Source organism: Pseudopipra pipra, chromosome 1 (genome assembly GCF_036250125.1).
Source record: "Pseudopipra pipra isolate bDixPip1 chromosome 1, bDixPip1.hap1, whole genome shotgun sequence".
Lineage (NCBI taxonomy): Eukaryota > Metazoa > Chordata > Aves > Passeriformes > Pipridae > Pseudopipra > Pseudopipra pipra.
The window spans coordinates 120,068,503-120,083,720 of NC_087549.1; the positions used below are offsets into that span (position 1 = coordinate 120,068,503).

The following is a 15,218-nucleotide window of genomic DNA, read 5'->3' on the forward strand; positions in this document are numbered from 1 at the left end:
AACTTAAAAGTAATTTTGTTTCATTTTTTGTGATCTTATGGATAAAATTCTCATTTTTTTTTGTCCTACCCCATTGTGCATATATTAGAAAATCTATCAGCATAGCTGGTTGTATGGATACGTTTGAAAATGAAGTTGATGTTCAGCCTGTAAAGCTTTATTGGTTGTGGAGATTGTCTTAAAGGTTCTTTCTAAATTTAAATCCTTATTGCCTTTGAATTACTGTATTTCACATGTAAACAAATTGACAACTGCATTGTTAATATTCCTATTTGCTTCCCACGCAGACATTTAGAACAATAATTAAGGATTGAATTAAAGGACGTACAGCGTGATAGTATTTACTCCTATAAGCCTTCACTGAGACGTGACAAGAGCTGGTCTGTCACAGAAGAGTGTTCAAAAAGCTGTACTGAGGTATTTGGAGTAGAAGCTGTAGTAATACCTAGCCCGTGTGCTCGCAGAACAGAGTGTGATCCAGAACAATGTGATCTGGAACAATGGGATCCGGAACATTAAATTAGCAAGGGGTGATGGACAAGGTAACGGGAACACTAACAGATTGAGTCTCTGACATTTTGGAAAAAAAAACAACACTATTATTCAAATTCTTTTTTAAAAAAACGAGTTTTTGAACAAAGATTTGCTGTCACTATGTGTCCTTGGATTAAAAGAAGAAAGATCGTGCGCAAATCTTGCTTTTGAACAGTTGTGAATTTGGTTATACAAAGGAATTGTTCATCACATTTACTTCTGGATTTGCAGCAGATGTTTCTATTTTCTTACAAACTTTTTTTTGTCTGAGACAAGGTCTGTTTACATGACTTGGTCTTTCATAAACCTGTACTCCTGGCAAAAGGTGAAGGGAATGACTTACCTAGTTGGAGAGAAAATTGGCAATATAGTAAGAAAATCAGTTTTCCCTGACCAAACCACAGTGTTTGCTGAATGATTTTTTCATTGGTCACATCAGGCTTGCCTTTTGCCTACCACATGCCAAAAGGAGAGAAGTAAACATTCACAAACGCTGAATTTAACCTAATGGAACTAATTTTCCTTGGCCCCTTTGTTAGTAGGCAATTCTATTGCATTCCCAGAAATGCTTCCCATTTACGGTTGGCTGGCATTGCCATTGTAAGAAAGGGTGCTGTGCGTTGGAGAAAAGGACTAGGGATATAATAATATATAATAATATAATCTCCACACCTTTCTCCTGGGCATGTACTCCTGCTGCTTGCACTCTTGATGGCTCTGGTACTTGTCTGCTCCAACAGTCAGTTTCAGTTCATTATTCTGCCAAAAAGCTAACCCAGCAAAAATAAGTAAATAATGTCATGTTAGAGAAGTGGTCTAAATAGCTCCCTCTGCAGCCAGGCAAGCATCAAGCCCCTAAGTGAGGGAAAGAGTGGATTATGCAGCTGGGAGCAGAAGTTAGAGAGATCTTCTGCTCTTTGTGGCAACAAGGTGTTAAGTCTCCTGCTCTGTACCATCCCCTATGAGGAAGTGGCATGATGAGACCAATTTGTAGGGCAAGGTTAGCCCTCATAGGTATCTCCTATGGGTAATGTGATTCCAACACCTGGCATTGTTAATGCACTACAGTGGCTCAGCTTTTTTTACTTCATGTTGCACAGAAGTGATCTGAATGTTGAACCTGACTCTGCTGGTAGTGACTTTAAATAACTCAGACTAAGGGATAGTGGTTAAAGCCCTGTCTGAGTTGTCCTCCTTGAGCCTGGAGATCCATTCTTCTGATTCCTCTCTGTTTCAGTCTCTTCCCGGTTTTACTTTGGTAAGCTCTTTACCTGAAGTTGCAGTTGAAATTTTTTTTAGTTTAGTGAAATTCTCCTGCAAGTCTGTAAGATTTACTATTCTTATTAGTTTCATTAAAATCAATGCTCTTCCTGCCTCACTGTTGTTTTTAAGCTTCACTGTTGCTTTATAAGCACTGCTCTTCAGAATGTCTATAGTGTTGTGACAGTAGTACGATGATTTCTGTGGGGGGGAAAACTTCTTTCTAGTTACAATTATGTAAAACTTAAAGAGCAGAACTAAATCTTTTCAAGGTATAGCTGTTGGAGTTCACTTTCTAAAAAGTTGAGTAGTTTCATAATTATATTTCATTATAGGGAAGTAGTAGTTACTTTGACAGTGACAACCTCCATGTTCTCCTCACTTATAATTTCAAAATTTATTTAAATGTTTTAATGAACAAACAAATTCGTTACAGATGGATAGCTGTAATCACTTTGCTGATGGCAGGGAATAGGCAGAATAAAATGTGTAAAGCATACATCAAGTGTATTTTTCCATAAGAATTTTTCACAAAGGTAAGATACAGCCTGAAGTTCTCATTTCACCACCTCAGGGGGTTAGAGCTGAGATTTTTGATTTATGGTGGAGAAATGGGCTGGTTATGAAGCTTGGGTCTAGATACACATATACCCAAATCTTAAAGGGGATTAAATTTAAGATTATACATGGAGCACACTGTAAATGTTTCAGCTTGATACATTATATAGATAAATGCAGTCAAAGGAAAGGCTGTATCTGAAGAGATACTGTTCAGCAGAAAAAGCCTAGAAAGCTATTGACCCAATATTTCAATTTAGTGTGAAGGAATAAGCAGATTAATAAGACATGGGTTTTTTCCATTGACTCAGCTTTTAGCATTTTAAGAAGTTTGACCTACAAATGGAATAAAAGACCAGTTTTTATTCCCTGTGGGGAAATAATTTATTGTATTTTGTGGAAATTATAATAAAAATTACTCATGTGTAATTCGTAACCCATATTGTAAGCTAATACTGTCTTCCACATATAGCCATGATCTAATTTAAGAGCAGGACTGCTTTTAAGTGTGTTAAATTTTTGTTAATTTCTTTGGGCTTTGGGGTTTTTTTACTAAAGACAAAATGCAGGGAGAAGTGCTCTCAGACAGTCAGCTAACTTCTGCTGTGTTCCAAATTGTATACAAAGAAAACCTAATCCTTATGAAAAATTGGATCCTAGCGTGCTTCTTAGTTCTAGTGCTTGTGCATGTTGAAGTACCTCTTATATACAAAATGTTTTGGACCAATCAATACGTTTTAGCTTTTTAGATTAGATGTCATTCCACTCAAACCACCTTGTCACCCGTGTTATCAAACTTAAATGAAAATTGCCTGCAATATTAGTTAGTTTTAGAAATTTTATGATAGGTGCAAGTCACTAAATATAGCCAGATTGTCCTAAAACTAGTGACCCAAAAGCTGCTAGGAAGTCTACTGTCTGACACGCCAGTATTTAGAATCCACTCCTGTACTGTGCTGGTCACTGTCTATTCTTTTAGAGATCTGTGGATGCTGAAGGTGGGCGCAACATCCTGAGAGCAGTAGGATTTGACTGTAAGGAGAACTTATAGATGTGATTTTAGCTATAAAAAATGTATGCATGCTTAAGGTTCTTTGTTTTGTTTTGGTTTTAAATTTACTTTTCTAGGCCTTTGATTGTTATCGGAGGTTCTTCTGACAGAAACCAGGAAACCATGGGAGCTTTCCAAGAATTCCCACAGGTACACAGACATACAACAGAAAGGTTTCAGTTAAATAATTGATGTTGTTTCTTCATTATTGTAGGAATAACAATCTCAAACACTAACATTTCCTAACAGATCCTAAAATGCTGTTGATTTGCTCCATCTACTGGTTTAAAGTTGACAGTGCGTAAATGCAGCGGATTGCCTGGAATGTCTTTGTACATACTCATGTAATTTGCCTTTGTCTGTTCTGAAATGGACAAAAGCAAAATAAACTTTCCAAAAAAAGAAACACCACTTTCTAGAGGAAAAAAAAATACAACAAACAAACAACTTAATCACTCAGAGGAATGAGTATGGTTTTGACAGTTTCCACCAGCGAGCTCCTGCGTTTTTCTCTGGGGAAGTTTTCACCTTGTTGCTTTTCATTTGGCATTTCTTTCATTTCATTCATGTTGAAATCTGATGGAAATGAGCAAATCACTTTGATAAATCGATATAATAGTTGTTTGCATTTATTCAGGTTGAAGCTGGTAGGCTGTACAACAAACTGTCTGTCCGCCCAAGCAGCCTGGAAGTTATTCCTGCTGTCATTGAAAAGGTATGAAAAAATACAAACTTGGCAACTGAACATCAGGTAACTATCTCCTTCTGTTTAAGTTTTGAGAGTTTATTTTTGTGTAGTTGTTACTCTAAGCAGTTTTATCCTGCAGATATGAGGTGATGGTTGATTGAGTAAATTAACAACCAGGGAGATTTTTCCTAGGAACAATGCTATGGAATAGGTTAGAAATAGATTCTGATCCAACCTGATGCTTACTGATCCCTGCAGTGTTTTTTCTTAGCTTCAGGCAGGAAAATTTTTATGAAATAAATGCTTTTAGGGAGAGGTACAGTAACTAGAAATGTAATACTATAAACTTCAGCTGTTATACCACTCTCATGTGAAGGAGATTTGGAAGGGGAGGCAGTGGAGATGGTTGTGTTTGGATTTTGAGTTTGGTTATTGCTTTGTTGGGTTTTTTTTGAGACTGAAAGAAAACACATCCTTATCTCAGTGCTTCAGAGAGGATTAGCAAAGTCTCTTGGTACTGCTGCAGCAGCAACGCTTCAGCCATGTCAGCCTAAATTCTGCATACAATGATACTGTTTCCAGAAGTGCAAACTCAGCAGAGCATCTACCTGCAATAGGAGAACTGGAATCAAAAGTAATAGAAAACTGAGGCATTGGTTATCTTGGTTTTACTCTGTTTGTGCTGCTTTAAATAGAATTCAACATGAATGTTTAATTTTGTATCTCCAAACATAACAGCTAATAATGCAGTTGTCTCATTTTAAATTAAACAAAGAATTTAGACTCTAATACTGTACATCTGCTGAAAGGCTCCAGCAGGTATATAAGGGAAAATGTAAATAGCTATCAAAACTTTAATTTTTTGGTATAAATCACTCCATGGAAGCCTTATTCATCAGCAATATGAGACTGTGTACCTTCTCTACCTACAAAAGGGTTTTCTGGCCTTCCTAAACTATTTTTAAAATCCTGTCAAACAGTGATTAAAACTGGGATTATCTGTTTCCTAGGCTGTAAGAACCAGCATATATGGTCGTCCAGGTTCCTGCTATATTGACATACCTGGGGACTTTGTGAATCTTCAGGTGAATAAGAGCTCTGTCAAGTGCGTAAAGATTACATTCATTTTTCAAGTCACTGAATAAAAGAAGAGTTATAAATTACTTTCGTATTTTGTTTTCCTAAAGAAAGAAAATGCAGCCTCTAAATGTAATGCTCCATTGTAAATGTGATGCAGATTACAGTTTGTAAAGAAATGTGCAAAACCAGAACGAATTAATGTGGTAATATAATCATGTCACTCTGTAAATCTCTGGAACAACACTACCTATAAGATTAAAGAAACAAGGAAGAAAAACTTCAAAGCCTATTTAAAAAAAAAATTCTATTCTAATAAATACTGTAACATGGTGTGTAGCAACTGCAATTTTATGCTAAGCAATAGGTTTTATCTTTCAACATTTCTTGTTTTGAATTTTTAAAGAGCCTCTTTTGTTTTGCTTTTCTTCAGGTATGTGGAATGCTGCTTGCCACCTCCCATCAGCATGGCTGAACACTCTGCTGTATCCAAAGCAGCCTCTATTCTTGCTCTTTCCAAGCAGCCTCTGATAATCATTGGCAAAGGTAGCATGCTTTGATGTAACTTTGAGCTGTACAAATCTGAGACAAGTACAGTGACCAAGTGATTGCTTTTCCTCAGAAATGTTACTCACCGTCTTTTCACCTCTAGTGAAACAAACAAAAAAACAAAGCAACCAGTAGAAAAAACACAAACTTCTTTGGAATTTGATGTTAAAACCTGCTCTGGTTTTAGAATATTTTTGTTCTGTTTTATAGCTGTTGTCTCTTTCATCTAGTTTAAGCGAAAAGTCAATTGATAAAATAGAAGTTTATGTAGAAAAAAATTGGATAACAGTTGTCTTTAAATCTAAATACCAAGGGATTGCTTCCAAAATTCAAAACAAATTCTCTTAGAATACAGGAATTATATTCTCTGCCTGATGCTCTGGTATATATAGCAAAAATAAGAATAACCAAAGGTCATTTTTCCATTTGGTCTTACTGAAAGTGCCACCCTACCTGTGTGAGGATATAAAGCAACACAGCAGGTGTTACAGTTATTGCTGTTTTACAGACTTTCCATTCTACCTTGCCAGTGTAATTAATTCCTAAAGTAGAGGTGCCCCTGGCAATAGAGGATAATTATTCTCTGTGCTGGTTCCCTTGTTTTGTCCCTCCTTGTGGAATGTTAGCCAGTGCAGTGGTGCTGAAGATACAGGTCAGCTTGGAACAGAAGTGAAATAACCAGCTTGTTTAACCCAGGGTATTTTACTGCAGATGTGGGAATGCTCTGTGTCTGTGTTTAATTAGGGAGTGTAATGATTGAAATGAGATGGATCTTATAATTGATTAGGTAATGAAATTGAAAACAGAATCAGGAGATCAGGAGAGGTTATGGGGTTTTTTTTCTGTGTCTGCCTTGGTAGACATGAAGAAGAGGGTGTTCTTTGAAAGTGAAAGGTGGAAATCAGTCCCTCAGAAATACATAGATCTGTGTTTTGTTGCCGTCAGCAACTGAGAATCTACTCAACAAATGTATCTGGATTTTGTGCTATATATTGTTGTTAGCAGAATTTTTGAAATACATACAAAAGTTTATTCTTCAGGATTTAAGACTCACAGACTTAAGTCACTGCGCAAGGACCAGTCAGTTATTCTAGGGCCTGGGCAAGCTTGATACAGCAGCCATGTACTGAAGGTAGCATCACATTGAATGTGTGCACGAACACAAACCTTTTTCAAGGCCTTCTTTTGGCTTCTCTCTTTTCATTAGAGGCTTGTAGTAGGCCTCTTTGGGCAGATTTCTGTGGAGCATAGTACAATCCACACAATGGAGCATGCAGGGGGCAAGCAAGAAATGACATGACAACACAAAGGCCATTGCTTGTTGCTGCTGCAGAAGCCTCTGCCCCGTAATACCAAACTTTACCTACTAAAAATTGTCATTCTAGATAAACAAAATCTCCTAACAGAGAAATAAGTAAATAGTTCAGCTGAAGTCTTAAAAAAAAAAAAAACAAATAAAAAACCCTTTTGACAAAAATATGTGACATTTTAAACCCCAATATCTATGGGTTTGAATGTTAGGTTTTGAGTTCTTCAGAATGAAAAATGACAGGCAGCTTTCATAATGGAAAACAGTACTCTTTCTGCCAATAATGTAATCAGGTTAATTGAAGTTCAAGAGAATGCAGTTGGTTTCTGTAGTATTAAGCAGTCTCTTTCATTTCATTCAGGTGCTGCTTATTCACATGCTGAAAACAACATCAGAAAGTTGGTGGACCTTTGTGGACTGCCTTTTTTGCCTACGCCAATGGCAAAAGGAGTAGTTCCTGATAACCATCCAAATTGTGTAGCTGCAGCAAGATCCATGTAAATATAAAGCAAGGCTTCTCATCCTAACATCTGAGAAACAGCTAGGAATTTTGGTGGTCTACAGATGCCAGGGAAGACAAAATGCATACAGCAAAAAATTTTTCAACCACGTTTTGCACCTCATTGTAGAGCACTGAAGATCTTACTTGGAAAGGGACAACATGTTTAGGTGGATCACTTTAGAATGCTGACCAGGAAGATACTTTATATTAAAGCTAATGTTCTGTAACTCTGAAAACTATGGCAAGTAGATAGATGAATGTAGCTAGTATGTGTTTTGTAACATAAAATGGAACTGGCAAACAGTTTATTTTAAACAGGCACTATACAAACTACTGGCTCTTTATTTTAACGCTGTAAACAGAAGCTTGAGATGCACACGTTGCTGTTGAAGTTTGGCCATCTGCTGTCTCTCTGTGGTATTTGCAATACACTATCAGTAAATTGCACTTTATTTGTACAGAAAAGTAAGGTATTTCAAACTACACTGAACGACTATGTTTAAAGTCATTTGTAAGAGCTTTTTTTGGCTTTTGGCAAAATTAATGTGAATGGACTGTAAGAACCCCACTATGTATGAATATGCACAGAATCAGCTTGCAGATGGAGCATTTATATACTCTGAGACTAAAATATTGTCCATTGCTGAGCATCTTAGCTTTATCACTGTTAAGTGTGCTGTTAAAAAAAATGGAGAATAAAAAAGTATAGGAAATGCTGTCTACCCATCTGAAAGGTAAATTAACAGGTGACTAAACTGAGAGGTCCCCAAATCTTAATTTTGGTACCCGCTGTTGGCAGTGTCACAATAGCGAGTGTTTTGCTTTAACCTCAGCATCATTATAACATCTTGTTAGTCTCCTAATGCAGTGATTCCTTTCCTAAACACAGCATATTAGGAAAATAGTAATCAATTTTCTTCTTAATAAACTCAAGAATGGCTTGGTGTTGGCTGGGTAAAAGGATACAGGGTTTTGGAGCTAAGCAAGCATCCTAGAGGTTGGAAGGATTTTATGTGTATCCTGGGTTTGCTGTGGTGATTAGGATTGCTTCTAACTGTGTAAAGACTATTGAATGTAATAATAATTCCTTGTTTTCTAATCCTTTCATTTCCCTTTATTAGGGCATTACAGCATGCTGATGTAATCATCTTGTTTGGTGCAAGATTGAATTGGATTTTGCATTTTGGTCTTCCACCAAGGTTTCGACAGGATGTAAAGGTTATTCAGGTAAGCAGGAAAATTATTTTCACTTAAAGCAAGTCTGAACATTGCCTAGCATTGCCTAGAACAATTATTGTAAATTATTTTGGTAGTGTATTTCATGTGGCAAATACTGCCCTACGGACAGTGCATATAGTTAATGATAACTCTCCAGAAATACTTATGATTTCTTTAATAATTTTTGTTACTTCCTTACTTTTTTCTAAGAATGGTTACAGCATTGTTCCTGCTGTCAAGAGCTTGGTGCTGCTGTAATGAGGAGGGGAGACACTTCTATGTAGTTGACTAATGCAGGATTAGAGTCGTGATACTTTCATGGTCTTTGGAGCATTGGAATTTCCATGATTGAAAGCGAACTGTCTTTGAAATTGTGAAATCTCTCATACTGTTTGATGCTCTCTTATCTGAATTTTTTTGAAATAGAATTGCTTTCAGATCCCAAGTCAGTCATAGTATAAGAGGTCAGTAACTCTGAAATGTTAATAAGAAAAGAGGCAGAAAGGCTATTTAACTAATTAATATATTTGACAATCTGCCAGCTCTTAGAAAAACAAGTCTTTAAATTGTTTATGTCCTTAAAATCTCCCTAAGAGTCTGTGATGAAATAGGAGTGGTTGATTTGGTGTGCTGGCTGGCCTGCTTACACTGATCTGGAACATGATCTCAAGTTCCAAACTTTGCATCTTTTCTAGAGCAATAGCATAAATTTTTAAGCTAAATTTTTACAAATATACATCTTATTTTTACAAATATTAGTTTTACAAATTTTTCTAAAGACTGTAAAGAAAATCTTTTTTTCACTGTCGAAGATTAGTATTAAAGTACTGTCAGTTCATAGTCTGTGTGACCTGGTCATAAGTTAACTGTCCATGTAACCTCAGAGGTTTCATGCATCACCAATAAGGCAAGTGGAGAAGTTGCTTCGGTAGTTGCGACTTACTTTTCAGTTTCTTCATGCTAGCTAAATTTTTACTGTCAAGTAACATTCACACAATTTTCTCAGAAAGAAAATTACTGCTTTATTTAGACTTTAAGGGTATACCTAAGCCTAGATTTTTAGTTCTCAAATAATTATCATTAAAATCACCACCTTCTTCTTCTTAATGTTCTAATAAAGTTCTGTAGTGTCTGCAAGAGCTTGAAAGATGCAAGCAGTCAATTTTAAGGATATATATGAACTTTTATTAAAATGGGTATGTACCATAGGGTTTTACTTTGAATAAAGGATTTCCTGATGTAATTTAAGGGAAAGGCAGCCAAAACAAGGTATAAGGACGTTAGACATGTATGTGTGTTAGACAGTGTTCCTTACTTGAACTGAAAAAAACCAAATCTCTTTAATGTCCTCGAGTTAATGGTGGTCTTTCTTTTTGAAATATAGATTGATATTTGTGCAGAAGAGCTGGGGAATAATGTAAAGCCAGCTGCAATTTTATTAGGTGACATAAACGCCGTGACTAAGCAGGTAACGTAATGTCCTGTGTCCTCCTGTTTTGACTTTAATTTCCTCTGATCCATATAAAGTAGGTTGCCAGTTAAAAGAAAAAAAACCCCAGCTGATTAAGGAAAACCATTTTTTAGGCAATATACTCATGCTGTGCCTCCAGTCTATTCTCAAATAATACGCTAAAGATTCTGATTAGTGCTCCAGTGATTGTGCTGGGATCTTTCTTGGTAACGTTATTCTTGATGCTTGTGTTGTTTTTTTAAATATGTTGAAAGACATCTTTGCAATATTTTAATATTGTTCCAGCTCTTAGAAGAATTCAGCAAAAGATCATTCAAATATCCTTCTAATTCAGAGTGGTGGAAGAGGCTAAGAGTGAAAATAAAGAACAATGAGGAAAGATCAAAGGTAGTATTAAAGAGAAGATTTCCCACTTTAACAGGTACCGATACATTGTCAGTTTTGTCCCTGGTCTATATCCAACCTCCTCAATTACTTCTCAGTCATGTCATGCAGACTTTGAAAATTTATATCATTCTGGTACAGGCTTACTCTTCTCAGGCTTATGAACTGTAAGTTAAATATTATGGGTTAAATATTCTATTATTTTGTATAAATTCAAACTGTGTGGAAGTCATGGAACTTTGGGATTGGGCTCTTAAAGCCAGTAGTAGAAGACCACAGCGAGAGCTGCTGCATTACGGGCAGTGACTTCTAAGCAGTAGACAGATACTACAGGTACATCCAAGTACTCCAAGTGGGAGCTAGTTTATGTGAAGGTGCATCTTAGACATGCTGGTCTAAGTCTAATCTGTGCTAAAAACAAGTAGCTATTAAGACCAAGAGACCACAGGTGTTTGGTATATGCCTAGTTTTATGCAGCTCGTATTCTGCAACTTCAGATGCATGTTTCCAAGACTGGGATCTAAAATTCGTTCTAGCAGATCACTCTTTTAAACCGCCTCCCAGCACACAGATGACAGCTCGCTTAGGGTTGTCAGTAGTCAAACCTGCGTGCAGAAAAATGTCACATGCCTCTCAGGTTAAACTGAGCTGTAATAGCTTCTGTTAATGATAAGCCACGGAAGGGTTGCTAAGCTGGTTGAGCCTCTGATAAATATGTTGCGTCACTAGGATAGATACAGAAGGAGCAACCTTGATGTAGTGCATGGAAAACCAAATATTTCATCCTTAACTAGCAGAGTGCATTCTTATTTCCGTTGTTATTATTTGCATGTCTCAGTTCTGCACCTTATTATAAATTCTATCCATGAGAGTTACTAATATCTCTTTATTTTTAAGGGATTAGCATTACAGAAATCCCTGCCTATGAATTATTATACAGTCTTTCATCACATCAGAGAAATGATACCCAAGGACTGCATTTTAGTAAGTGAGGGAGCAAATACCATGGACATTGGACGGACTATGCTTCCAAATTACTATCCCCGTCAAAGGTGTGGTATCTTTTGTGTTGTGCTGACTCAACAGGCTAGATCTGTGTATAAATATTTTCATTTAGCTGAGAAGTATGATGGTTCAGAATTTTTGTAATTCTTTTTAAAGGTTCTAAATAAAAAAAATCGAAGTTTAGCGTGTTGGGAAAGGGGTTAAGGAAAGTTTTCCACCTATATACTGATGTTCTGTCATAGATTTTAACATTTCTCTGCATGCTCTGCAGCAGAATGGTGTTGGTTGCTCACTCTTTTGTGGAAAGTGAGTGAGTAGCATCATGTTGTATTCCCTGACCTAGATGTTTTTTTTCTGTGCTCAGAGTCTGTGGTAAATTTTGATTAAAAATAAAAACAATCGTTGGAATTCTCATGTTGGAAAGAATTCATATGAAGAGTTTTTCTTTGAAACACTTCAAAATAGGGAAAACTTGAAAATTGGATTATATGTTGGACATACTTTCATGTAAACCTCCATGCCTAAAATGTAGGTACTCATATTTGGACGTGTCACTTTAATCATTGTGTGTAGCCTCTTTTAACATAAGTAGGAACTAAGTGCTGTTTTTTGAACAGGGGGAAAAAGTGAATTTTATCTAGTGATGTGAAATTTCTCATCTGTGAAGCTTATGCCTGCTTGCAAAAGTAGCGCTGAAGTCCTAAATAAACCTAAATACTTCGTAAACCAAAATGCCTTGTTAACAAAAGACAACCAACAGCCAAAGAAAAGCCACCCAGTAGAGTTGGGGGAATAGTTTGCATCTTTTTCCCCCTCATTTAAAGTAAGGACACAGTAATGTTAATGGTTGTCTCTTCAGATTACATTGCACATATCTGAAAGCAAATTTGAAAAGTTAACCCTAGAATAATCTAGTTCTTTATGTACTTTCGTATCCATTATGTGCTTCTGACTGAAATGATCTAACTTAATTATAGCTTTCAATTTGATTTCAAATTGGTTGAACAGAAGACTAAAATTTGAACAGCAGTATTTATTCAATGGCTTTCAGATGGCTTGTAGGTATATTTTCAAGGAATTAAATATAGAAATATGTTGTCTGTCTGTCTCTACAGTAATTGAATGTTTTTGAAATATTGTTACTATGCAAGCTAAAAGCATATGAGGATAGGTCTTTATTGTAGTACAACTAGTGTACAAGAGTTCTGAATTTTAATTAGAGTTCCATTGTATTTATATCACTTTAAACATTTGCTGTCTTATCAAATGATTGGTTGAATATAATAATCTGTACATCTGGTATCTCCATATACCAATTATTTATGAAACAATATTTGAATAGTGTATGGCAAAGTATTAAAAGTAAAGGTAATTCACCATGGATTAATTGAAGAGACTGAGTAGAAATAAATGGATAGTAATTCTGTATTCTCCCCTTTAGGCTTGATGCAGGTACTTTTGGAACTATGGGAGTGGGGCTGGGTTTTGCTATAGCAGCTGCAATGGTAGCCAAAGACCGAGCGCCTGGAAAACAAGTCGTCTGCATAGAAGGAGATAGTGCTTTCGGATTTTCTGGGATGGAGGTGGAGACTATTTGCAGGTAACTGGTTTTTTTGCTCAAGAAGAAACTCTTCATGTATTGCCAGGATCACTTCAAAACTCAAAGCCAAGGATGAGGCTTTTAGATGGGGTGCCCATAAAGCACATGAAAACAGGCCAAAAAATACAAATGGTCGTTTTTTATGTTGTTATGACATAGTGCTCTACCAGTGATGATTAGATCATTTTTCAGGTGAAAGTGATTTTTTTTTTTAATTTAAAGAAAATTAACACTCCCAACATCTTACAGAAAGGGGCAAGTATTTCAGAATTCTTCCAAATATGTCTTTTTGTAGGTACAATTTGCCAATCCTGATTATCATAGTAAACAACAATGGGATTTACACTGGTTTGGATGCAAATTCCTGGAAGGAGATGTTAAAGTTGGGCAATCCTGCTACATGGTAAGCATCTTCAAAGTATGTCCTGTTAATTACGAAAGAAGTGACCAAAATGGTCATTCTCTTCATTGCTAATGCTTTGTAATCCAGATTGAAATTACTTTTACAAAGTGAATTTAGTCCTGGGCTAAGTTCATATAAGTAAGAACCAGTTACCAAAAGCAAGCAGCCAACCGAATTCCAGACTGTTATTTGCACAACAGTGCAGCAGAGAGATGATTCTCTATTAGTTGTCTCAGGTTCCTGCAGCAGTTCAGGTCACACAATAGAGAGTTCGTAGTGGGCTAACATTCAAAATCACAATAATCTCCAAAATGACCTGAGTTCTAAGTGTACACTGAACTTCTGCTTCTGGAGCTGAGATCTCTGTACAAAGAGAACTTGGTTAAAGCTTTGGAATGTCTCCAGAAGGTGAAAATGAGCATGGTACCCTATGAACATACCCTTAAGTGATATAGGAACCATAGTTCTTCCAGCCCAGAAGAATTCAACAGGCCAGCACAAACATCTTGCACTTTAAAATTGGTGCTGAAGTAATTAAATTGGTCTGTTGGCAGTCCCTGCCATTAATCAGGTTTTCCATTTTGTTACAGTGTACCTCCTGTTTCCCTCCTGCCAAATTCACACTATGAAGAAATTATGTCTGCCTTTGGAGGTAAAGGATACTTTGTTAAAACACCAGAAGAACTGCGGAATGCTCTGAAAGCAAGCGTGACTGACAAGCAAACACCTTCTCTTATAAATGTAATGATTGATCCGCAATCTGAGAGAAAGAAACAGGTATCTGTATGTTTTCCTTTGGTTTTTTGCAAACTTCATGTTGATGAGTTTCTGAAAACTTTGGGAAGTATCACTTAAACCACAGAGAAGGCAGAGATAGTTGCAAGGCAGAAATATTGTGTTTAGATTTGGGAGAAGGGAGAATGGGTCCTTTTACACTGTGCCATCTGCTTTCCTTGTTACTTGCTTGTTTGGGTTTTTTTCCCCCACTGGCTGTTTTTAGTGCATGGTGTTCTTCATGACTGTTTCCAGAATTTAAGGTTATTTCTTTTCATTCTTGACAAAATGAGAGGAAACATTTTTGAGCAATCTTTATATCCTGTGCTTTCCATCCGGTAGTTAACTGTTCCTCTTACTCCTTGTCCACTATGGTTTTTATTCTGTGTTGGTTTGTTTTTTTCTTCCAGGAATTTCCCTGGCTGACTCGTTCTAACCTGTAGTAGAAGAGAAAGATGATGATGGTGCAAGACAATATGTTAAACTAAACTGAATTGGTTTCTGGAAGTGGAACTGATACAACTGTATTTTACATAGGCATTGGAACGAAGTGGGATTTAGAACTGCTATTAGAGGAATCTTTAAATGCTAAAATGAGCTAATTGTATAATGAGAAAGACACATATGAATGTATAACAGGCCTTCTGGCAGATTGTACAGGAACACTGATAATAAAATTACGTAGTTTTTCTTTTACTCAGTAATACCCATCATTTTTGAATTAAAATGTTGGATGTTCTGGATGAACAGAATAAGCTGAGGGTTTTATGCTGACTGAAACATGGAAGTCTTTGACAGTTTGCAGCTATAGTAGCTTCATTTTTAACCAACCACC

At 36.4% G+C, this 15,218-nt stretch overlaps 1 protein-coding gene across 2 annotated transcripts in view; it reads left to right on the forward strand.

The window, feature by feature from the left end:
* HACL1 (2-hydroxyacyl-CoA lyase 1) overlaps positions 1 to 15,079 on the forward strand; it is a 23,952-nt gene extending 8,873 nt beyond the window's left edge. For both annotated transcript variants that reach the window (XM_064673899.1, XM_064673908.1), the window contains exons 5-17: positions 3,481 to 3,553; positions 4,041 to 4,118; positions 5,102 to 5,196; positions 5,602 to 5,714; positions 7,388 to 7,523; positions 8,650 to 8,755; positions 10,131 to 10,214; positions 10,503 to 10,604; positions 11,499 to 11,653; positions 13,048 to 13,206; positions 13,502 to 13,609; positions 14,200 to 14,386; positions 14,794 to 15,079. In XM_064673899.1, the coding sequence (XP_064529969.1) occupies positions 3,481 to 3,553; positions 4,041 to 4,118; positions 5,102 to 5,196; positions 5,602 to 5,714; positions 7,388 to 7,523; positions 8,650 to 8,755; positions 10,131 to 10,214; positions 10,503 to 10,604; positions 11,499 to 11,653; positions 13,048 to 13,206; positions 13,502 to 13,609; positions 14,200 to 14,386; positions 14,794 to 14,826 (1,429 nt within the window). In that variant the 3' untranslated portion in view covers positions 14,827 to 15,079. The remainder of the gene's footprint in view (positions 1 to 3,480; positions 3,554 to 4,040; positions 4,119 to 5,101; positions 5,197 to 5,601; positions 5,715 to 7,387; positions 7,524 to 8,649; positions 8,756 to 10,130; positions 10,215 to 10,502; positions 10,605 to 11,498; positions 11,654 to 13,047; positions 13,207 to 13,501; positions 13,610 to 14,199; positions 14,387 to 14,793) is intronic.
* The last annotated feature ends 139 nt before the right edge of the window (positions 15,080 to 15,218 follow it).